Source organism: Myxocyprinus asiaticus, chromosome 2, assembly GCF_019703515.2.
Source record: "Myxocyprinus asiaticus isolate MX2 ecotype Aquarium Trade chromosome 2, UBuf_Myxa_2, whole genome shotgun sequence".
Classification (NCBI taxonomy): domain Eukaryota; kingdom Metazoa; phylum Chordata; class Actinopteri; order Cypriniformes; family Catostomidae; genus Myxocyprinus; species Myxocyprinus asiaticus.
The window spans coordinates 6943140-6969547 of record NC_059345.1 but is presented as its reverse complement, the minus strand read 5'-3'; the positions used below and the strand labels follow the sequence as shown (position 1 = coordinate 6969547).

The window sequence follows — 26408 nt, the reverse complement described above, 5'->3', positions numbered from 1 at the left end:
CTGTAGGATATCTTGATAAACTTGGTAATTCATTTTCCCCTCCAGGGCTCGACATTAATCACTGTCATGTGCTTGTCCTTCCGACAAGTAAATTGGTCATTCATTTGTCAGAGTAAAAAGTTACTTGTCCGGAGACAAAAACAAAAGAAAGGATGAAAGAAAGAAAAAAAAGCCTCCATCATCATCATTAACACTTAATAGTGATTAAGAACACAGTGCAGAAAGATGGTAAATCATTACTCACCCTCAAGCCTGTATGAATTTCTCTCTTCTGAGGAACACAAAATTAGATTTTTGGCAGAATGTTAGTCACAGTACTATTCAGTGTCACTGCATCTTTCATTTCCCCATAAAATAAAAGTGAATTGAGACTGAAACTAACATTCTCCCTAACATCTCCTCTTGAGTTCCACAGAAGATAGAAAGACTCTTTCCAAAAAGAGGATTGGAACAACATAAAGGCGAGTAATGATGACAGAAATTTTGGTAACACTTTACAAAAAGGTTCCATTCATTAGCATTAGATAATGCATTAGCTGTCATGAACAAACAACGAACAATATTTTACAGAATTTATCAATCTTAGTTAATGTTAGTTACTAAAAAAAAATACAATTGTTCATTGTTAGTTCATAGTGCTTGAACTAATGTTAAAATGTACAACTTTTTATTTTAATGTATGAAAATACCGTTAATATACTGTATGTTGGAATTAACATTAAGATTAATAAATTATATAAAAGTGGTGTTTATTGTTAGTTCAATGTTAACTGATGTAGTTAAAGAACTTTTTTGTAAAGTGTTACCACATTTTCATTTTTGGGTAAACCGTCTCTTTGAGAGTACAAGTCAATTCTCAATCCCGTGCTATTGGGCTAACATTCGTTATTGAGATTTTAATCAGGCTACTTGTCCGTTCGAGCAAGTAAAATTCTCTTTAACTTGCTGTAACAGGTAAAGGTGGGCAAGGAGGAGGTGGGAACCGGCTGAACAGTAAACATAAACTTTAATGATATAAATGAACTTAAAACAATATAAAACATAAGGACGCAGACTCGTATGCAACGCGGCCGCGTGCGTCTCTCTCTCTCTCTCGAACTGGCACCTCCGGCTCCACTTTATCTCGTTCTGCTGCTGATCAACTGATTCAGCACCGGCCGTGCATCATCACAGCCGGCCATGCCTTCATCCCCGTCACACTTGCCCATTCAAAATTCCACTTGTTAATATCAAGCCCTGCCCTTGATTATAAAAAGTGGTCCAGGCCCCAAAGCAGCAAAGCAGCCCCAAATCATGATTCTTCCTCCACCGTACTTCACCGTTGGGATCATGTTGGTATACAGTGCCCTTTTTACGCCATATGTAGCGTTGCATGTTCTTCCCAAACAATTCAACCTTAGTTTCATAGGTACACAAAACATTTTCCCAGTAGCATTGTGGAGTGTCAAGGTGGTCTTTGGCAAACAGCTTCCTTCCTGCCATGGACACCATGCCTGTTTAATGTTTTTACTTATAGACTCATGAACAGAGATGTTAACAAGTTCCAATGATTTCAAGTCATTAGGTGCATTTTTTTTTTTTTTTTTTTATATACATCATTGAGCATTTCTACAGTGTGCCTCTGAGTCATCTTGGCTGGATGGCCACTTCTAGGGAGAGTAGCCACAGTACTTAATTATCTCCATTTATAGACAGTTTGTCTAACGGTGGAGAGATGAATATCAAAGCTCTTCGAGATAACTTTGTAACCCTTTCCAGCTTCATGCAAAGCAACAATTCTTGATCGTAGGTCTTCTGAGATCTCTTCTTTGCGAGGCATGGTCCATGTCAGCAGATCTTTCTTGTGAATGGCAAATTCTAAATGTTTGAGTGCCTTTTACAAGTCAAACTAGCTCTAACCCACACCTCCAATATTGTTTCATTAATTGGATGCCAGATTTTCCAACTCCATTAGCTCTAGTCGACATCATTAGCCTAGGGGTTCACATACTTTTTCCAACCTACACTGTGAATGTTCGAATGATGTATTCAATATCTACAAGAACAATACAATAATTTGTGTTATTTGTTCAAATAGATTGTGTTTGTCTGTATTTGTGACTTTGATGAAGATGAGATCGTATTTTATGAGCAATTAATGTAGAAAACCAGTTAATTCCAAAGGGTTCACATTAGGGCTGGGCGATAAAACAATCTCGATATTTATCACGATAAAAATAAAATCCACAATATCGATGATAAGCTTTTGAGTAATTTTCTATATTTAATCTGTGTTCTACATCTAGATGATCGGGTGCGTGTTGCTAAAAACGGAAGCAGTTTGGCTTTCTCAGACTGTATAAAGTTGCTAACGTTAGCTGCCTTGCTAACGATTAGACTATCGTTGACTCATTTATGCCCTGTCCCGCTCTGCACGCGTTGCCTCTTTTCCCCACATGCGAGTAGACAGGAGGCACTGCATAAGTTAACGTGGTTCCAGAGTGCCTTTAGACCATAATGTTTTTTCCTTTTAAATTTAGCTTTATTAATCAGCATGTTACAAGCCTTTATTAATAAACAAATAGATTTCTGTTCTAATTCAGTGAAATTAATCAGATGTCATCCTCTCTGGCATGGATGACAAGGAAAGACAATAAAATTACCAATTTGTAACCAAGTCTTTCTCACTTTAATGAAAGTATAAAAATGGTCCATTCTTACTTTTACATTTTCTAAAAAATTTTCTCTGGGGATAACTTTGATCCCCCATACAGTATCATTCCTCAGTCACAAGGGCTTCTATGCACCCATACTTTGGTATCTGAATGTAACGAAATATTAAAATAATTTGAATATAAAAATGATATGCTGTCATTATGCTCATTCATATCCAACTGCACTTGATTGATAAACTCTATAAAATATTTTAATATTTTGGTAGAAGATCCCTCAAACACCACTGCTTTGACTTGCCCCCAGTGCAGTTTTGTATAGACTATTTTGACTGTTTAGGATTTTTTTTCTTCTGCTAACTTGGAAATTCAAACAAATTTGCAATGTGCAAATGTGAATGCATATCGTGAATAACATCGATATCGAACGATATAAAAAATAATATTGTGATAATATTTCTGGCCATATTGCCCAGCCCTAGTTCACATACTTTTTCTTGCCACTGTATCTGTCTATCTATTCATCTATAACACATTTTAATGATGGCAAATGAGACATACACAAAACTGCTGCAAATAAATGAACACTTATAATACAATAACATAAGAATTTGAAAACAGAAAATGTTTATTACCCATTGTTAAGATTGTCTGTAGATTTTGGATTTGATGCAAGAGGGAAATGACATGTCTGTTAATTGACCAAGTGTCCACAGTTATTGTCCAGTGATTTGGCCGATTAATCAGGCCAAATTCCGGGCAATATATCAGTCCGTCATAACATTGAATAGTGTGTTCTGAAGAAGAGGTCTTTAAACCCCGTTTACACCAGGTAATAAAGGAGCCATGAAATGCAATTTTTTAATAGGTTTTTCTTTTCTTTTTTTTTTGCACCAAAACATTTAGTAATATATGATAATTTTTCACCTTGTCTTTGGCCTTCTGTCTGAAATGCTCGGTTTTGGCCTAAGCGCCTCACCAAACCTTTAATGTAAACGCCCACTGTTATGATTGGCTAATATCATGCAGCCCCTCAAATTAAGCCATATTTGAAACTCAGTCTGAAGGGAATGAATAAGCTCCACAACATTATAAAACTACATTTCAGGGTTTACACATAACACACATCCAGCACATTGCATCTGAATATATTACACAGTTTATCTCAAACTCATGAATGAAATTTGTTACTTAATGATTTGCAGTTGGGTTCAATAGCGTTTTTACTTCCACATCCTTCATTAACAGTTCCTTGCGCTGATATGAGCCGGAACAAACGCACATACATTGTCCAAAGCACGGTGAAATGATGCATACACATAGGCGCACTGAAGTGCACATTGCTGGAAACACATCAAAATGGTCAAAGATGTCCATCTAGTGTATATTTACATACACCAACAATTAAAAAATGGCACAAATGGGCACAAGAACGCATCTAGGACGAGTTTTTGCTCAAAACGACAAGAGGCAGAGCAGATGAATGAATCTCCTTTTCTGAATTGTAACTTAACACTGCGTCTTTTAAAAGTGGTGCGAAATACATGACAACAGTGCATATTTATATACAAAAATAATTTAAAATAGTCCAGATGGGTCCCCTTTGGTGTTCAGGAATAGTTGGCCACACTAGGCCTGTCTGTCTCTCTGTCTGTTTACGATATACAAACTGAACGCTGTTCATCGCTTATTATTAGCGTTTGCTCTGATTGTTCTTGTGGTGTTGCGTTGCGTTATTCTAACCTCCTGGTGTTGGGAATGTCTTTGGTGGCCAGATCTGATAAAATGTGCTCGTGTCCCGCTTTGGCTGCTGTAATGCTAAATGGCTCACATTGAAATGAAAGACTGTTCTGAAATGTGACCCACATGAAGATAGAGATTTGTTTCACAGCCCTGACTAATTGCTGCAAGGCACCATTGTTTAGACACGGAACTTTTTTGATAGTCAAAAGATGTGTCTCTGGCTTTGATGTGTCAAATGGAATCGCATGTCACTCTTTGGGCCTATTTACATTTGTTCACTTCATGTGTTTTACGTACGAACAAAGGTCCGAAATATTCAAAGATCCACAATGTGAAGTTTTAATCAACTCAAATACAGTATGTATCTTGTATACAAGTTATTATTAACAGTAATTCATTAACAGTCATTTAAAAATGTACGAATTCATACTAAGCATAGCCTAAATGTATTAAAATACACTGAAAGAACAGTATTTTAAGAGGAAAATGCCAATGCTTGCATTTAACTGTATTCATTTAAATTAGATTTAAACAGTAGGCTACATGGACATATTATTTGGAGTCCCCCAAGTGCATTTTGCGATATTAACGTAATCTAATAACTGATTGTTAATTTCCACAATTGATTACGAAAATGTCTGAAAATTTACATCCCCATGTGTTTCATTCTATCCTCCCAAAATGGTAAGTTTTTACCATTCATTTCTTTATTATACGACTCTAAAATCTGATTGCATGAGCCACATTCAAGGTAAAATAAAGCAATAAGCCACAAAAAGTCTGTTTGGGAGAAGGGACGTTTATGTGGCCTGAACAACCAAATTCATTTGCACTTTGAGGATGCGTCTCAAACCACCTCCTGAGCATTTAAATTGAGTCTTTTCATGATCAGATAGCTGTTTGATCAGTAAAAACATCATAAAGTCATTCAATGTACCTGTAAATACCCGCATTGAGTCCAAGCGCGTTAAGCTTTGTTGAGGAGGTTTCTAATTTGACTCTTGTTACTTCCCGTGTTGGCCAGTTTTGCATATGACTAATCTGGTCGTATGGATGCTTTTGCATGCAAAGAGTGTCGTATAATAATGTATTGCTTGCCGATATCAGATGTATGAAGGTTTAACTCTGTGCAGAGGTTTTAATTGCATCCAGAGTTGAAGCTAGACTGGGAGCTTTTTATGAGGGTTTATATGTATAATTAAATGGCAGGCAAATCAAATCAAATCACTTTATTGTCACACAAGTGCAATGGTGTGTGAAATTCTTGGGTGCAGTTCCGATCAACATAGCAGTTATACAGTACATGACAGTTTCTGTGTTGTGTGATAACTCTAATGGTCTCAGAGACCCTCACCATGTTCCTGGCAGATATAAAGTTTGAGAGAAATGCATGTGCTTTGCTCTCTTATGTGAAGGGCTTATTTATAAACTCTGCACTCTTTCAGCATTTGTGCTGGAAGAAATGTTCAGATGAAGGCATGATTTGTTTTGGCTGTCAAAATGACATTCGCAAGCCTTCTTTTTTTTTTTCATCAGGAATTGATTTCATTGTGAAAAGTGGGCATTGCATATCAAAATTTGCAGTCAGCTGTACAAGATTACTTTCCTCTTGAAACAGCCAGTAGCTGTTGTTGTTTCAGGGCCGAAGCAAGTTATTACATTTTGATAAAAGATTCAAAGAAAAAAATAATGTAAACTGATGTGTATTTTTGCAGTTTTTGCCTTTGAATAATCTAAAATTTTCGATTAGCTGTGAGTTTTAATGCATTCAGTCCCTCTTGTAAGGAAGACAAACATAATTTTTAACAAAGATGTTTGCCAATATTTTACGGCAGTACTCTGGTGGACTTCGCAATAATGATGTGATCTGTCCATAGATGATATTTCATACATGTTGTGTCATGTCCTGCTACATTATATTGGGTTGTGTTTAGTGGATAGTGGATTTTGCCGAAATGATAACTAAAGTGGTGGAAAATGCAGATAACCGATTAATCGATTTGTAGAATGTTAACAAATTTTTCATTGTCTTGCCTTAAATTGATGGCCACAGACGTAGAGGGATACAAGAGTCCAAAGTGAATGGCATCCCTAATGCAGTTTATTGTTCAACAAAAATCCCAATAATATCCAGAACAAAAGAAGATTTGGCGCATAATGTGGGACTTTTAACACTAAACAAGGGGACACTTCTTTTGAAATGACAGAGACTTGGCTCTGTTACAATGCTCTATATTTGATGATTTACCAAATTGAGCATTTTTATAGCCTAGATATTCACCAGATAAAGGGGTTTGAATATATAGGCCGTATGATGATGTTTAATGTGGAATAGGTTTTATTATTATTTACAAGATATGAAGTTGGAGACATGATGTTGGCCAATATAGACACATCTTTCTTTGCATTCCCTCGCTTCAATTTATAACACTTGATTATCTAATCAAAATAACAAAATGTGCATTGAAGTGAGCATGAATGAGTATGCATGAATATTGTCTGTGATTAAAGATTTAGGTACAGCAGTTTCACCTCTATAGGCCGCTGTTATACTGAAGAACCAAGCTGTTTTAACTGAAGAATTCTACAGTGCTGGCCACAAAAGAAACACGGAGGAATAATAAAAAAATAAAAAAATTGGCATAGATTTTTGCCGATAATGATAGTTCCAGAAAGCAACAAATGGCACTAATTAATCTGTAAAACCGATATATTGGTCTTCCCTTAGTTGTGTTGTTAGATAAGTGTGGATCAGTGTGATTTTGCACAGACCTGGTCACCTAAAGCAGCAGAGTGAATTATTATTGACTAGATAAGGCACATAACCATCTACATTAGCCAATCCGCCACACTCCAGCTCCCAGTCAGAGCTTCCTTCTGTTTTCAGTGTTATGCAGGAAAAATGTCCTATTTCTGGCTTAGGCCAAGCAGTGAGTCACTTAACAGTGCAGAACATGAGTCTGAAAATGAAAGGGGAAATAGGAAGATAACACACTGAGTGCTGTTGTAATTTTCCAGATAGTTTGTATGGCACATAGATATCGGCAGAATGCCAAACCACCATGAAGAGGAGTGGATGACCGCAATAAAACCATCATGCCTCCTAGATATGCTGTTTGTTCATGTATGCTCAAATAGTTGTTCATGTATTCATTTGTGAATAGACTCTATGCACAGTCACTTCTGCATTTTGCTTCAGGAGGCACACTTGCAGCCAGCGGAGGGATAAAGGGATAGCTCAACCAAAAATGAAATTCTCTCATCATTTACTCACCCTCATGCCGTCCCAGATGTGTACGACTTTCTTTCTTCTGCTGAACACAAAGATTTTTAGAAGAATAATTGAATGGGGTGCAAAACTTTGAAGCTCCAAAAAGCACATAAAGGCAGCATAAAAGTAACCCATAAGATGTGTTTTTTACACGCGTTATTTACAGGAGTTTCTGCAGATGACACTGGACAATATCCATCAAACATCGAGCCACGGAGCTGTTGCTTCATCCAGTTAAAAGGAGAAGGGTGTTAACAACGCATATTTTAAGTTATATCGAGCACAATGAGGGTGAATATTCACAAGCCATAGACTAGCACTGACTTAGCAAGATCCTCATTTCTGAATGTATTATATATGTTATTGTTTTGATTCATCTTGCTAGATAAAGTATACCACTGTGATATTACAAGTTAGTATAATACGACAATTGACAATACTCCATACTGTTTTGTCGCCGTGCGGATGCCGCTAAAAACTCAGCTGAGCAACAGACTGTTTCTAACTTAATTTTCTGGTGGTTTTTTGTGATTGACATGAATCGTTTGTGTTGTTGTGTTCCTCACTTGTAAATCGCTTTAGAATCGCTGGATGTAAATGTAATTGAAACACTTTGCACACAGATGAAGCCTCACGCAAAGATACAGCAGTGCTCGGCCTTTCTGCAAGCTTCATATCGTATGTATTTAAACTTACTGGAGCCCCTTTTCTATGATCCATTTTATACTCAATAATATCACATTTGTTGTGATCAATGGTTTTATTTTAGAAAGAACTGTAGTTTGCTGCAACTCTCTTGACACTTTCGCTATGGCTGAATATGATACCGGAAGTTCGTTATCGTGCTCTGATTTTACCGGAAATATGTAGGCTATGTGCTCTGCATAGAGTCCATTAGTCTCATGAATGAATAGAACACGAAACATACAGTGCGACCAGTGTAGCTCAATTCCCAAACAAATGACTCGTTTGAGCCGGTTCTTTTGAATACATACAGCGCTACCTTACAAAGGAATGTCTCCTTATCAGCTGGTTCTTTATAGAGAATCAAAAACTTGAGTCAAGTCATTCATTTCTTCATCTCCGACTCGTGATTTACAAAGAATTATTATTTTAATTATTATTTTGTTATGTGTACCTAAGGCTTGTGAGACTTAAATCATAGTCATTACTGGATGGTTGTCTGTATGAAAATGTGAGTTTTTGAGGGTTAGATTATAGTCTGAGAAAAAATCTTGGTTAACCGGTTTTACGATTATTTGCAAATTTTCTTATTATGCAAATACATTGAGGCAAAAAAGTCATATCACAATTGCACATGCAAGTGCAGCCCTACAATAGGAAAACTGATAAATACACAACAAATAAATAAGAGGTCTGAGAGGTGCTCCAGTATAGGGCACAACACTGCTTTAGTGCTTTACAGGCACAGAATGATGCGCTTCAATATAACCAGAGTGCTTGGTGTCACTTCAGAAGTGCATAAATGTAAGATTATTGTGGGTGCGCAACATTTAGTTCACGGGTTACGACCCTGTTCTATTAAAGTAATTTGTTTGCCTGTCACACCCCTCTATAATGAATCGGCAACAGACTACATAAAATTTCTGTCCCAACACCTCACAAATAAACCTGTGAACTATGCATATTAATGGAAACATTGCTTACAGCAGGCAATTTAAAGTCCGATATTGACTTATAGTGACATTTTATTGTTGAGTGCGGTGTATTTGTACACAAGCAGTGCTTTAAAAAATTATGATTTATAATGCAACTTTCTCTGATTAACAATTTTTTGATTCATATATTAAACAGAAAAACAAAACATATATACACAGAATCAATATTAAACCCCCACTGTAGTTTCACTAGCATCAGAATAGCATTCAAAACAGATTAAAGTGCATTTTTACAGATTTTTTTATTTTTTTTAGTGACTGGTTAAGTGCTCATAGAAAAGATGTGTTTTTAGCCGTTTTTTGAAGACCGAAAGTGAGTCAGCTTCACGGATGGAGTTGGGAAGGTCATTCCACCGACGTGGTATGATGAAGCCGAAAGTCTGGGAAAGTGTTTTGGTGCCTCTTTGTGTTGGTACAACAAGGCGACTTTCCTTAGACGACCGCAGGCTTCTAGTGGGCGCGTAGCTCTACAGAAATGATTTTAGGTATGCTGAAGCAGACCCAGTGACTGTTTTGTATGCTAGCATCATGTATATGTGTGTGTGTGTGTGTGTGTGTGTGTGTGTTATATATATATATATATATATACAACAGCACTCCATGGTCGCTTGTATAACTACTACACTACTAAAGCTAGGAAACAGCTTTAAACAGCTTTAAACTAACATCTTCAGCATTAAGGCTTATCACAGCTGAGAGACACGACTGATTAATTACACAACTCAAGGCACTTACCTCTTACCGGGCTTTCCACATTGGAGAGGACATGCTGTTTAAAATGGTGGAGGAGATCGCGGTTTCTATATTGAATGTCTCTTGCGCATTAGCTACCGCGAAATAGGGAGAAATACCCTCGCTATTTTTCCATTGAGAAAGCTGATCTTCAGAAAGCTGACAGCATCTCTGCTTGGGAGTGGCAACAGGTGATCGCACATGCTCCATCTCTCTCTCTCTCTCTCTCTCTCTCTCTCTCTCTCTCTCTCTCTCTCTCTCTTTCACTCACTCAGACACACACACACACACACATCCTCGTTTATCCAATAACTTGTCAGAAACAGCACAAGCTGTGATACTATTTCTGAAGTGAAATTTTTAAATTACTAACGAAGGCTTGGACGCATCATTTGGTTTGAACCAGCAACGGCAGATTCTGATCCGTCGCATAAGAAAGTAGTTCCATGCACAAGTGCTGAAGTAGGGCCATATCACACTCTTGCTCGTGTGATATTGCTTAAGTATATATATATATATATATATATATATATATATATATATATATATATATATATATATATATATATATATATATATATATATATATAGTATTTATAGTATTTATATAATAGTGAAACCGTATAATTGCGACATAACTAGTGTAAACACCTTTTGCAAGAATCTGTTATAGTATGTTAAAATATGAAATGGCCCTAATCATTTGGTAACATGCTGCTGAAGGCAGTAAATTCAATAATAACTTTATTTCTTATTGCCAAATATTTCTTTATCAAAAGTAGGCCTACTAAAACAGTCATTAATGGGACCGGAACCGTTAAATAGGAATTGGAATCAGAACTGGAATTGTTCACTTCCTTATGATTCCCATCTCTAATTTTGATTTCATATTGATTTTACTAAATAGCTTCGTGGAGCACGATTTTGGACCAATTAGATTACATTGTGGGTGGGGCTACCTAGCGTCATAGAAAATTAAACTAAGCAACAGACAAAACATCTTGTTGCCTGTTGCAGTTGTAGTTTAAGACAAAAAACTTGTTTCATTAAATGTGGAAGAGATTTGAGATTTTATTATTATTTGCTTTTATCACATTACACTTAGTTAGGACATGCTGTAAGAGAGCCAGTGACTCTCGCATGGACACACACATGCTGCGCTCACACATGGGGAAGATTATAGTCTTAGCACACTGGCACTATTCTGACAGTATTTTCCCTGTGACAGCTCTCTGGCAAAGTGATATTTACCTCTTTCAGTCCATTGTGTGATGTGTGATGATGTGTGTTTGTGTGATTGACGGATAGTTTAAATGGTGAACCCTTGGGATCCATTTGCAAAGCTCTAACACTGAAAGTCATCTGTGGTGCACTTCCAAATGTTCGTTAAATGTTCCCCTGTGTCTTGTGCCGGGAAAAGCCACAAACTTCCCCTTTCTGCCTTTTGAAGTCATTTTATTCACAATTCATATGTGTCAGTTGATTTCGGTAACTGTGGATTCTTTTACTCACTCTCTCACTTAAGATGCAAGACCTTTTACTCAAGACAAAAGCCTTTTAAAGTCTTGTAGTTTAATCTGTGGTGGTTTTACCACTGCCAGTAAGCAGCAAAAGGCATGACTGGTAGCATAGATTTTCTTTTCTTAGTAGGCAGGGTGCTAGCCTTGAAAATTGTGCGTTTTAAATCCTGATGATTGTGCACTTAAAATTGTGCATTTTCAAATCAGAAATTGCCATCTATATAAACGAATTTAATATAAATATTGTAAAATAAATACCAAGAAGGTCATGAAATGACTAAGTTGAGGCATGCAACTCTGAACAGCACAAACCGATAGGTTCGTTGAATTTGTTTTAACCACCTGGACGAGGCCCGATTGCAAACAAACTCTGGAGTGGTTCACTTTTGATGAGAATGCAAAACGACCCAAAAAACAAACAATATCAGTATAAAAACCATTAGCATACATGATGGATCTCCGGAGAAGAAATCTGTAGGTCAGCACATCAATGTAATTCCTAATTAAATTGTGGATATAGCTTTTGGCGACTATATGAAATATAATTACACTGTTTAATAATTCCTGAGGTAATTTTAGTACTGTAGCTTTTCTCTTTTGGATAGCAGCAGAACAGACACCCGTAGAATGGCGTAAGCAACTTTTTGAACTATTTTTTTTTTCTCCCCAATTTGGAATGCCCAATTCCCAATGCACTCTAAGTCTATGTGGTGGCGTAGTGACTCGCCTCAATCCAGGTGGTGGAGGACGAATCTCAGTTGCCTCCGCATCTGAGGCCATCAATCCACGCATCTTATCATGTGGCTTGTTGAGCGCGTTACCGCGGAAACATAGCGCGTGTGGAGGCTTCACGCTATTCTCCGATGCATCCATGCACAACTCACCACGTGCCCCACCGAGAGCGAGAACCACACATTACAGCGACCACGAGGAGGTTACCCCATGTGACTCTGCCCTCCCTAGCAGCCGGGCCAATTTGGTTGCTTAGGAGACCTGACTGGAGTCACTCAGCACGCCCTGGATTCGAACTCGCGACTCCAGGGGTGGTAGTCAGCGTCAGTACTCGCTGAGCTACCCAGGCCCCCATTCAGAACAATTTTTACGTGTTTATGTGTTTGAGAGAGAGAGAGAGACTGAGTGAGTAATAACAGGCACTTTTCAAATCAGGAAAAATTCAAAAGCAACAAATGATGGATAAAAATAACCATGATGTAAATTTTACTACTCTGTAGGGGTAGGTAAAAATATAGATTTTCCGATCGTGGTCTTCTATCGATTCTTAAATCCCAAGATCGATCTTTCACTCTATGCACAACCCTTTACTACAATGAGATGAAATCACTCACATTGCAACCAAATTTCCTGCTATGCAACTGAAATGTATATATTTGGCTACTGACAGGTAAATGCTACTCTGTTGTTATCATGTTTTATTTTTTACTTTATCGAATCAAGGGCTTGTGAATCAGAATCAAATTGAATCTGGAAATCTGTATCAATACCCAGCCCTGCTACTCTGTTTTTATCATGTTTATTTGCAGCATAACATCTGACTGGAAAGTGCATTCTGAACCATACGGCAACGTATTGCACAACCATGACAAAAAAATAAATAATAATACAGATATAATAATTTTTACTGGTATATTTATGCATGAGCTAAATCCTGGAACAGCACACAAACATGCTGACCAATGAGCGGACGGTTTGCTCCCATGTGACATCTATAAACACAGTTTCGGTCCATTTTGAAATGTTGCCTCGTGACAGTGGCGGATTTAGGCATGGACAACATGGGCAGTTGCCCAGGGCGGCATCTTGTGGGGGGGGCGGCACGAGGCACCCACACAGACACCCCCCACCCCCCGTCAGCAACTTTGGGGGTGTGTTGAAGTGGGTTTCGCCCAGGGCACCATACAAGCTAGAACCGCTACTGCCTTGTGAAAGCGAACCGAACCACAAAGAAAATTCAGCATTGTTCCAGTGTTAGCCCCTGTCTCAGAACAAATCAAATGAGCTACAGGTTTGAAAACGCCCTTAAGACCACGTCCACACTAATAAGTTTTAACATTGATTTTGCTGTTTACGTGTCTCATCGACACTGAAACGGTAAGTTTCTAAGTTCATAAATGGCTTCTTTTGCACATAATGGACAACATTGACAAATCATTAATCACAATTATTTGTATGACAGTTCTTCTCCAGCAAAATGTTATGATCATAACAGCCCTGCTTCTTAGAAAATGTGTGTTATAAGTATGAACGATTTGACCAAGACCTGAAGTACATACATATGCACTTGGATTATATATGAATCCCAGCAGATTTGAATGGCAGTATTTCCTGCAATAACAAAAAGGAATGTCCAAAATGAAGAAGTTCAGAATGTACCTGTGTTTTTATTGGTAAAAAACCTGCCAAATCTATCCTCACTTTTTCCCAGCTTTGTTTAAATCTGAGTGCTGTTTAAGCTCAAGAAGGCCTGTGATTGCCAGAAAGTACTTGCTCTGTACTTTGCACAGGATGCGTTGAGGTGGCATTTTTACAGCTGATTTCTACTCTCATCTAATCCTTTATCCTAAAGCATCCAAACTTCCATTTTAGTATGACTTATTTTTGAAGCGCCCACCAATAATATGTCAGAGAAAGTAACTGCGCAACATCCACGTGATGTATGGCAAGTGCTTTTCATCATGACGTACTAAAAAGGCTTTTCTCTAAATGAATCTTGAGGCCATTTGTAACATTATCTCTATGTTTGACATAAACTTTTGCAGAAGTCTCCGCTTCAAGACATTATTTAGAGGGACAGCTCACCCAAAAATTAAAACGTGTCATCATTTACTCACACTCACACAAAGGAGATGTTAGACAGAATGTTAGCCTCAGTCAGAATTTAAATTTTTGGGTGAAGTATTCCTTTAACATAGCTTGCTAGGTGTGTCATGATGGCTGTGAGCACACACAGACTGTTAGCTCATGGCTGTCAGCTGTATGGTAGTGTTGCCGCCCTACACAAAATTCCATTGGACTGTGATGGAACAGATTGTCCGTGGTTCCCCTGAGAGCCGTAAAAGCCCACTCTGAAAGTTTGACACACTACAGGGCGATGTCTGGCGTTGTATTTGAGTGTCTGCTTGGCTGCGAAATTGACCTCTGGTGTGGTGGTGGGTGCAGGGAGCTCGGACTTCGGGCAGCTCTAACCGTTCCGCAGAGGAATTTGTTTACTTGTGGTGAAGCTACAAATACAACTAAATAACTTCCTTCTCTCCAGGCAGGCACAAAAAAAAAAAAAAAGAACAAAAAGAAAACAGGCCAAAAGGGAAATCGACTCTTAAAACAGCTTTAAAATATTTTATTTTATTTTATGTGCCCCTAAAATCCACTTATAATGCTAGTCAAGTTGTCTTTGAACCAAAAACAGTTATAATTCAGTTTTAATGCCCATTTTCCACCCTCCTGTGTTTCCACAGTCATGGAAAATCTTGAAATATCAGGAATTGTGGGAGCCTGGGTAGCTCAGCGATATTGACGTTGACTACCACCCCTGGAGTCGCGAGTTCGAATCCAGGGTGTGCTGAGTGACTCCAGCCAGGTCTCCTAAGCAAGCTTTACACACTTTCACTGTGAGTGTCTGAGTTAATCGGAATGTGATAAACTAGAATGTCATATCCAACCAGTATGTAAAAAATGTGCCACAACTATAATAAATGTGTTACTGCTGTACTGTATGATAAGGTCACCATTGGTGTGGTAGGTATTGTTCTAGGCAAATAAGCAATGTAGCATACTGCTACTTTTCTGCCAAAAACAGTATATGAACAGGATGCTCATTTAAATAGGTATCAAGGTTAATGTCACTAAACCTGTCACGAACATGTCCAGGTCATATTTCAAAGAAACACATAAGTCACTGTGGCATGGGGGGGGCGTGGTCATGAGTCTGTCTGCGGGAGAGGGAAAGCGGTAAGGCTCTTCACCTGGGCTGTAATTACTCTAACACCTGTCTCTCATTATAGTGATGGCGGAGGGAGACCTGATAAGGCTCGCCAGAGTGGCAGAGGAGAGAGAGAGTGTGGCCCAGAGCAACACAGACTATCATTCAGAGAGAGAAAGCTATTTTGAGTTGGCCACCAAGAGCCGTTTTTGCTTTGTGTGTATGCGTGTGTGTGAAGCTGAGAATAAACACACAACTGTTCGCTGTCTCCTGACTCCTCCACTGCCCACAAACTTATCCTTATCACAGTGGTGCCAAACCCGGTTGACGAGCTTTACCTCTTTTCCTCTCCCACAGACAGACACATGACCATGCCCCCCAATGCCACAGTCACGTTCACACATACAGCCTTTTCCAGAAAATTACCTAAAATTTCCAGTTTAGAGATCATGTGTGAACACGACCCTTTTGAAAATACTGGTTAATTTTGCTCTGGCAATTTTTCTTAATGTGAAGTTGTATCATTACCTATAAATTACCTTATTGATGGTATGTGTGAACAGCACATTTGGTACATTTACCAGTAAAGGCAACCCAACTATTTTATTGTAATTTACCTGGTTGCATGTGTGAACGGTGCTATAGAGTACATTATTTTTTGCATTTTGTTTGCAACAATGTTACAATACCTTAGAGAGTTAGAGTAACTGGTCTCAGTTATTAAAAAAAAAACCACAAAAAAAAACCACTGAAACAAATAGCACCTTATTGGATTTTCTCCCCCTTTTCTCCCCAATTTGGCATGCCCAATTCCCCCAATTCTAAGTCCTCGTGATGGCGTAGTGATTCGCCTCAATCTGGCTGGTGGGGGACAAATCTCAGTTGACTCGTCTGAGACGTCAATCCAAGCATCTTATCACATGGCTTGTTGAGCATGTTACCGCAGAGACCTAGCGTGTGTGGAGGCTCACGCTATTCTCCACGGCATCCACGCATCAACTCACCACACGCCCCACCGAGAGCGAGAACCACATTATAGCGACCACGAGGAGGTTAACCCAACATGACTCTACCCACCCTAACAACCGGGCCAATTCATTGCTTGGGATGCCTGACTGGAGTCACTCAGCACACCCTGGATTCGAACTTGCGACTTTATGAGTCAGCGTCTTTACTTGCTGAGCTACCCAGGCCACCCAAATAGCACCTTATTAACTCACATTAGCATTCTGAAAATCTGAATTTTTACGAGTGCAGTTTACAAATTGCAACTCTGCTGTCATTATCTCCAAGTTCAGTGTAATTCCACACAAGAGACATTTTCTTTCACACACTACACAAGTTAATTGTCCGACACGTTTTTCCACAACCTTTTGACAGGATTTAATCGGCCCTGATCATCAGCTGTTTTTAAATAAACGGCCAATGTCAGAATGTGTCAGATTCGTCTAGTTGCTTTTATTGTCCAATACTGATGATTAGTCGATACATCTGTGCATCACTGCTGTTTATTCATCCATTGCTCAGATGATTAATGATTCCTTCTTTTTATCACTCCTTGTCTTCCATACAGCTCTATCCCCTCTCTCATGCTCTTTATTTTCGGTGTGTTCACAGGCTTTTGGCAATGCAAAAACTGCCCACAATAACAACTCCAGCCGTTTTGGCAAGTTCATCCAGGTGAACTATCAGGAGAGTGGCACTGTGAGAGGGTAAGATCTACACATATCATCTCAACAGTGTTGTTGACATGTGTGAAAGCCCTGGCTGATCTGTCGTTTGGTTTTATCTAGAGCGTATGTGGAGAAATATCTGCTGGAGAAGTCCAGGCTCGTCTATCAGGAACACAATGAAAGGTAGGAGGCCTCTTTTGTATCCTCTCTCATTACAACTATTAAGAAATTATGTCGTCAACTCTACCATACAAAGGCAAAATGCAGTAACTACGGCAACAATGAAACAGAATGAAATGGCTTCAAAGTTGCTTGATTATAGTAGATTTTGAAGTTACAGCAACTTGCACACTGTTTTCATGGAAGGTGATGTGGTAATGAAAGAGTAATTGCCAACGAATGGCCCATTCACATTTAAAGCGAGGCGAATGATCACTGTTAGCACATCCATGCCTTTACTAAAGGTGGCGCTGATTGACAGTCAATTTTACTCATGTGCAGTAAGTGCTGCAAAGCACCTTTCAGCTGGTCTGGCCTCTGCCTATCATTGATGAGAAAACCTACTTGATAGATTAAAAAAAAATCTGGAATCACAATACAAAAGACAAGCAATGAATTCTCTAGGAGTCTATCGAGAAAAGAAAACAGATTTCTCCACAAGCTACAACAGCAACGACACTTTTGTTGATTTGCTCAGCAAGAAAGAAAACATTCAAGACACTCCAGAAACTTTCTCTGTTCACCTGTGTAACGGTAGCCAGCTGATAGATAGCTGTGCAATGTGTACAAACCTCACTCTTCTGACCTCAAGAGGTGCACTAGTGACTGACGCTAGGGGCTGTAGCCTTTAGCCTCCTTGTTAGCGCACCCGCCTCCCACGCAGGAGACGCCGGTTCGAGTCCCGCACGGAGCGGGTAGAACAGGAGCGTCACACCTGCAGGACAAGTTGACTGGCAGTATTATCATGTAAACACCATTGTCTATGAAGTGGTTAAAAAGAATTGAGTGTAAAAAAAAATGATATTAACGGTTAAAACAAATGTTGCCTATTGGAACAATACAGATTATATGCCATTGCCCTGCACGTATATCTGGGTTAAGTACATTTGTTTAAAATACGTAATACACATATAATGACTGTTAAAACAACTCTCAACCAACAAAACCCCTCTTCAGTCTGACCCATTGTTTGTTACTTTAACGTTTGAAAGGTTCTACAACTTAGTTCAAAGCAACATAATTATATAATTTATATAATATGTAATTGGCGTCAGTCGGTCAAACACACTGCACACCAAAACACCTATGCTTACACACAAACAGATGAAAACATCGGTCATATAAACAGAAGTAACGTTTTTAAGTAGCCTGTTCAGAGTATTTTGCCTATACCAAGTATTTTATGCAACCAGTTTAAATATTCTGTCCATCATGACATTATTGTGCTAACAAACTTTAGACCACTATAAAACACAACTCCTCACATCCCCACAAAAATGACATTTCATCACACACCTAGAAAAAAAACATTTAATCTGTGAACCAGATAATTAGTGCATAGCAAATAGGGTTGCAAATTTCAGAAATATCATTGATTAACAGTCATTAACTTTAATGAACAGAATACCACAAGCACATTGCTTCACTCACAGACTAAAATGTGTTTATTTGTATGTGCAAGCTTACAGAGTTGCATATGTTATAAACAGATGTGGGTTATTTGTTGCCTTTTTTCATTAAACATATTTCATAAAATATATTAAAAACGATAACTTAAACGATTTCTTAAGCAGATGCTCCTGATTAAAACGAGACCAAATACAATGTGTTCCGATGCGTAATTCTTGATGTAATCCGGACTGAGAGACTTTACCTGCTGAGCGGCTATAAGGAATTCTGCGACTCTTGGGTCCAAATGCCACCTGCTGCAATCTCTATCGGGCTATCAATGCGGATTATGCACGGGTGTGACTTATCTGTCTTTTTTCCTCTCTGCAATGCGATTATGACCAGGTGCTACTATTTCTGAAATAATTGTAAATCAGGTATGCAGTGCCCTTTTCACGCCATACATAATGCTGTGTGTTCTACCCAAACAATTCAACCTTAGTTTCATCAGTCCACAAAACATTTTCCCTGTAGCATTGTGGAGTGTCGAGGTGGTCTTTGCCAAACTTCAGGTGCGCAGCAATGTTTTTGTTGGAAAGCAGTGTCTTCCTTCATGGTGTCCTCCCATGGACACCATGCCTGTTCAATGTTTTCCATATAGTAAACTCATGAACAGAGATCTTGACCAGTTCCGATGATTCCTTCAAGTCTTTAGCTGTCACTCTAAGGTTCTTTTTTACATCATTGAGCATTCTGCAGTGTGCCCTTTGAGTCATCTTGGCTGGACGGCCACTTCTAGGGAGAGTAGCCATAGTACTCAGTCATCTCCATTTATAGACAATTTGTCTAACTGTGGACAGATGAATATCTCTTTGAGATAGCTTTGTAACCCTTTTCAGCTTTATGAAAAGCAACAATTCTTGATCGTAGGTCTTCTGAGATCTCTTTTTTGCGAGGCATGGTCCACGTTGGCAGATACTTCTTGTGAATAGCAGACTCAAAATGTTTAAATGCTTTTTATAAGCCAAAATAGCTCTAACCCACACCTCCAATATTGTTTTATTATTTGGATGCCAGGTTTACCAACTCCTGACTAATTAGCTTTTGCTGATGTCATTAGCCTAGGGGTTCACATACTTTTTCCAATCTACACTGTGAATGTTTGAATGATGTATTCAGTATGTACAAGAACAATACTGTTCTTGAACAAAATTGTTGTGTTAGCCCACCTGAAGGACATCACTGGATACTTTCTGGATCCCCTGCAGTTTGCTTATCGAGCCAACAGGTCTGTGGATGATGCAGTCAATATGGGACTGCATTACATCAACATCTAGAAAGACTTCTGCGAGGATCCTATTTTTGGACTTCCGTTTGGCTTTTTATCACCATCAACCCCACTCTCCTATGGACTAAATTAACCCAGCTCTCTGTTCCTGGCTCTATCTGTCAGTGGATCACCAGCTTTCTGACAGACAGGCAGAAGCTAGTGAGAATGAGAATTCACCTCCAGCACATGTACAATCAGCTCTGGCGCCCCCAAGGGATGTGTACTCTCCCCACTACTCTTCTCCCTGTACACATATGACTGCACTGCCAATGACCCCTCTGTTAAGCTCCTGAAGTTCACTGATGACACTACTGTCATCAGCCTCATCCAAGATGACGATGAGTCTGCATACAGAAGGGAGGTTGAACAGCTGGCCATCTGGTGCAGTCAAAACAACCTTGAGCTGAACACGCTTAAAACAGTGGAGATGAGAGTGGACTTTACATGAACCCCACTCACCATTCTGAACAGCACTGTGGCAGCAGTGGAGTCATTCAGGTTCCTGGGCACTACCATCTCACAGGACCGGAAGTGGGAGACCCACATTGACATTGTGATAAAGGCCCAGCAGAGGTTGTACTTCCTTTGCCAGCTGAGGAAGTTCAACCTGCCACAGGCGCTGCTGATACAGTTCTACTCGGCAGTCATTGAGTCTGTCCTCTAGACTTCTATAACTGTCTGGTTTGGTGCAGCTACCAAGTCTGACATCAAAAGACTTCAAAGGATAGTTTGGGCTGCTGAGAGGATTATCGGCGCTCCGCTACCCACCCTACTAGAACTGTACACATAAAGAGTAATGAAAAGTGCTGGTAAAATCACTCTTGACCCATTCACCTAGCACACTTCCTTTTCGAACTGTTGCCCTCTGGCCGGCGCTACTGAGCACCAGAACAGCCAGGCACAAAAACAGTTTTTTTCCCCTCAGGCCATCCACCTCATGAACAGTTAAAACTACCCCAAAATACTTTCCTTTTTGTCAACACAACCATGTGCAATATTCAGTCCATCCTTTCCTACTTATATCTATATTTCATTTATATTTTTTAACATGTCCTACCTCTTCTTCAATACATTACATCACCTGCACATAACTGTATATCTGTATATAAAATATTCGAACAACATTATTGCTCTATTGTATATTTCTCTTTATCTGTTATATCTTATTTTTATGTCACTATATGTATATATGGTTGCATTCTCTTTGCACTGGAAGCTTTTGTCACCATGACAAATTCCTTATGTGTGTAAGCATACTTGGCAATAAAGCTCATTCTGATTCTGATATAATAATTGATGTGTTATTAGTTAAAACAGACTGTGTTTGTTCATTATTGTAACTTAGATGAAGATCAAATGAGATTTTAAGACAAATTTATACAGAAATGCAAGTAATTCCAAAGGGTTCACATACTTTTTCTTGCCACTGTATATATTAATGTCAGATGTGTGTGCACTATAGCTGATGTTACACTGGTTTACTCTTCCAGGAATTACCATGTGTTTTACTACCTGCTGGCAGGAGCGAGTGAAGAGGAGCGGACAGCGTTCCACCTCAAAAAGCCCGAAGAATACCATTACCTCAATCAGGTACGCCCTCATACTGTACCATTGCATGCACCATCATTTTCCCTGTTTACACCTGGTTTTAACATCCGTCCTGGGTGGTTGGCTCAGCCAAGACAGATTTTCATTTATAACTTGCATCTCAAATGTATCTCTTGGTGGTTGTGTTACCCCATTTACACCTCGATTTAACACTGTCCACATATGATCGAATATATCGCAAGCCGTGTGTTAATACCAGGTGTAAACAGGGACAGTGAGCTCCGTGAATGGCTTGCTCAAACAAAAGGCCACAGGTTCCCATTTGTCGTGACCATGGTGCAGTTTCAATGGTGTGAAAAAAAATCAACAAAGCTCTGTTGAGAAAATTCTATAACAGCAGTTTTTGTGACAGACCCCTTGTGGAGTCAATTTTTGTTGCGTGGAAGTGTGTGCGTGTCAGGCAGCTGCTCTCTGATGCCTAACAGACCCATTGACGGATTCACTCTTACTGGGCAAACAGGAAGGAGGAGAAACCAGAGGAAACAGATTCCACAGTTCATTCCTTTCAGCTGTCTCACACACAGAGATGCTTTTAAACCTAATCCCCCCACAGAAAGCAGCTCTGTGCTCCAAACATGCCCCTCATTTCCATAAAACACACCTGCCTCAGTGTTTTGTTTCTGTGTGAAGAGTCAATGCATGCAGATGTGCACTTTTTGTCTTATTTAATGTTACATGTACAGGAATATTAACATTGCATGTGTTAATGGATGTGTAAAGATGATTCTAATATATCTGTATGTTTCTGTCATTATTTGCCCTCTAGTTTGTATAAGACATCTTGATGTGTGTCTGATGCATACAATGCATTCTCAAAATAGCAAGCTTCAAGCTGATTGGCTGGCATAAAAATATTTTGGGAGTCACAGTGCACAGATTCTTTTTGGTCTGCCAGGAAACCGATAAAAAGGAGGTTCACCATATTGAATCTTTAAAAGAAATGTTATGGCAGTGGTCGAAAACCTTTATAAAGTGAAGTGCCAGTTTAATTTTCTTTGTTAATTAATTTGTCATTTAAAAACACAAGTGCTTTTGTGTTGGCTCAGGCAAAAAAAAAAAAAAGAAAAAAGAAAAATGCGAATATGCTTTCAGATGAAAAGCATATTTAGCACGTATAAAGCACGTTTCATTTTCTTTTCCAGTGCAGGATAAACCCTACATAATATTTGTCACCGTAAATGGTACGGTTATGACCAGTTAACTAATTAACAGTTTTTTACGTTCTTTTTCTGTTAAAATGAAATATTTTTTACAGTGCTCATGTGAGACTGCACTTCCTCTCAGTTTCACACAGCACACTATGACGTCATTGCCGCGGGTCCTGAGGTTCCACATACAGAAGAGACACTGTTGTCTCCAGCCAACAGTCCCTCTTTTTGTACCTGATCTACTGTGTACCCCTCCCTGCTCCTTAGTAGGTCATGGGTGAAAAACAATCATACAGTTATTTTTTTAAGACTTAAAGCTCCTTGTGAGAAACTTTGCAAAGAAGAAACTCGGAGATGTGAATTCTTGTCATTTTTCTCAAGTACCATTATAGTGGCTCTCTTTTAACTTCCATCTCAAATAAACGTCTTAAAGCCCGAAAAAATTTGGAAAATTCACTTTTTTTTTTTTTTTAATTTCTTTTTTTTTTAAGAAAAGCATACACAGGCCATGCCAAGTTCTGTCTGTGGCTCAAAAATGTAATGAGTTGTTTTGCTCTGCTAACATTTAAACAGTTTTGATAAGTTATTATGCAAGCAAATACTAAAAGTTATTTACATTCTTTTCTTCAGTTTATAAAAGTTAATGTAATCTTCTCATAAACCATTTCAGGATCAGGCTTTTCATCTCAGTTTGCCTTATTTTGTCACAATCTAATATCATTATGTTTACATGTTATTCTGTGTCTTTGGCTATGTTCGGAATGGAGTACTACTGTACTTTTTTACAGCAGTCTACGCAATATACTATACTGTATACTGCCTACTATTTTTAAAAATAGTATTTGAAACTATATGCAGCAGTACATAATTTAAACAATTATATGCTACATTGTTGTCACATGGCTAATGGTTGATTATATACAGTTGAAGTCAGAAGTTAACATACACTTAGGTTGAAGTAAAACACATTTTTTAACCACTCCCCAGATTTCATATTAGCAAACTATAGTTTTGGTAAGTCGTTTAGGACATCTACTTTGTGCATGAGTACTAGACTATATCACAATTTCAGTGGGTCAGAGGTTTACATACACTAAATTAACTGTGCCTTTAAGCAGCTTGGAAAATTCCATAAAATGATATCAAGCCTTTAGACAATTAGCCAATTAGCTTCTGATAGGCTAATTGGAGTCAATTGGAGGTGTACCTGTGGATGTATTTTAAGGCCTACCTTCAAACTCAGTGTCTCTTTGCTTGACATCATGGGAAAATCAAAAGAAATCAGCCAAGACCTCAGAAAAAAAAATTGTGGACCTCCACAAGTCTGGTTCATCCTTGGGAGCAATTTCCAAATGCCTGAAGGTACCACGTTCATCTATACAAACAATAATACGCAAGTATAATCACCATGGGATCACGCAGCCATCATACCGCTCGGGAGCGAGATTCATTTTCTCTCCTAGAGATGAACATAATTTGGTGTGAAAAGTGCAAATCAATCCCAGAACAACAGCAAAGGACCTTGTGAAGATGCTGGAGGAAACAGGTAGACAAGTATCTATATCCACAGTAAAACAAGCCCTATATTGACATAACTTGAAAGGCTGCTCAGCAAGGAAGAAGCAACTGCTCCAAAACCACCATAAAAAAGCCAGACTACAGTTTGCAAGTGCACATGGGATCTTACTTTTTCATGAAATGTCCTCTGGTCTGATGAAACAAAAATGTAACTGTTTGGCCATAATGACCATTGTTATGTTTGGAGGAAAAAGGGTGAGGCTTGCAAGCCGAAGAACACCATCCCAACCATGAAGCATGGGGGTGGCAGCATCATATTGTGTGGGTGCTTTACTGCAGGAGGGACTAGTGCACTCCACAAAATAGATGGCATCATGAGGAAGGAAAATTTGGTGGATATATTGAAGCAATATCCCAAGACATCAGCCAGGTAGTTAAATCTCGGTCGCAAATGGGTCTTCCCAATGGACAATGACCCCAAGCATACCTCCAAAGTTGTGGCAAAATGGCTTAAGAACAACAAAGTCAAGGTATTGGAGTGACCATCACAAAGCCCTGACCTCAATCCGATAGAAAACTTGTGGGCAGAACTGAAAAAGCGTGTGCCAGCAAGGAGGCCTACAAACCTGACTCAGTTACACCAGTTCTGTCTGGAGGAATGGGCCAAAATTCCAGCAACTTATTGTGAGAAGCTTGTGGAAGGCTACCCAAAACATTTGACCCAAGTTAAACAATTTAAAGGCAATGCTACCAAATACTAACAACGTGTATGTAAACTTCTGACCCACTGGGAATGTGATGAATTAAATAAAAGCTGAAATAAATCATTCTCTCCACTATTATTCTGACATTTCACATTCTTATAATAAAGTAGTGATCCTAACTGACCTAAGACAGGGAATATTTTCTACGATTAAATGTCAAGAATTGTGAAAAACTGAGTTTAAATGTGTTTGGCTAAGGTGTATGTAAACTTCTGACTTCAACAATAGGTTGTTTTTAAATGTCCGATGCCAAAATCTAGAATGCAGTGTAGTAGATGGTCAAAATAATACCAATATATACATAATACAATTTCATGATGACAAATTAGATATGTACAAAATGAAACCAGTACTAACTGTAGACAATATTTACTCAAAATGTACTTAAAACGTTGAAAACAGAAAGCATGTATTATCTGTTGACCATGTTTTTGGTAGATTTTAGAATTGATACATGACAACACAACACTTCTTTTAATTGACCAAGCCAGCCCGATAATCTCAAATTGGCCAAAAATTGGTCTCGGTCTATCACTATACAAGACTTCAGCGAATCACGTTCAGTTAATATCTTGGAAATACATATGTTATTTTGGGGCGGGGTGATATGGCTAGAAAAATTATATCTCTATAATTTTCAGCCTATGACAATATACAATATATTTCTTAATAATTATGTATTTGCTCTGAAATGACTACAGACCATGTGATCATTAAATTAAATCACAGCCTTTTGTGATTTAACTCTTTAATGCATGGGAATTTCACCAAACACTCTTACATATTCGGGTCTTTAGAGACCCGGCACGTATATAAAAAATAAAATAGAAAATGGATCTGCAAAATGCCCAGACAGATCAAGACAATTAACAAATTATAAAATAAGATATATTTTGATGTTTTATTTTTCATATATCAAAGAAATAATGCAACAAATCAGGACAAATCTAGAACAGGATTCATTATTTTCACACTGAAATTTCATGGGATGCAACTGGCTGTCAAACACACACTGAGCTACACATAAACTACACAGAAGTATTTTCTCAAGCATTTGAGTCTAAATAGATGCACAATTTACATGGTTTCAGTAGTACACCCAAATGACAATAGTCATATCATACTGTTCATGTGTTACACTTGCTATAGTTTACTTCCACGTTCTTCATCAAATAGCAATGTCAAATGTAAATCAAGTCAATCACTGAAACAACAGCGCCACCTTG

At 38.5% G+C, this 26408-nt stretch overlaps 1 protein-coding gene across 1 annotated transcript in view; it reads left to right on the top strand.

The window, feature by feature from the left end:
• myo9aa (myosin IXAa) overlaps window positions 1-26408 on the top strand; it is a 213752-nt gene that overhangs the window by 92790 nt on the left and 94554 nt on the right. The window contains exons 3-5 of the mRNA XM_051647761.1: window positions 17151-17245; window positions 17327-17389; window positions 21635-21734. Of these exons, the coding sequence (XP_051503721.1) occupies window positions 17151-17245; window positions 17327-17389; window positions 21635-21734 (258 nt within the window). The remainder of the gene's footprint in view (window positions 1-17150; window positions 17246-17326; window positions 17390-21634; window positions 21735-26408) is intronic.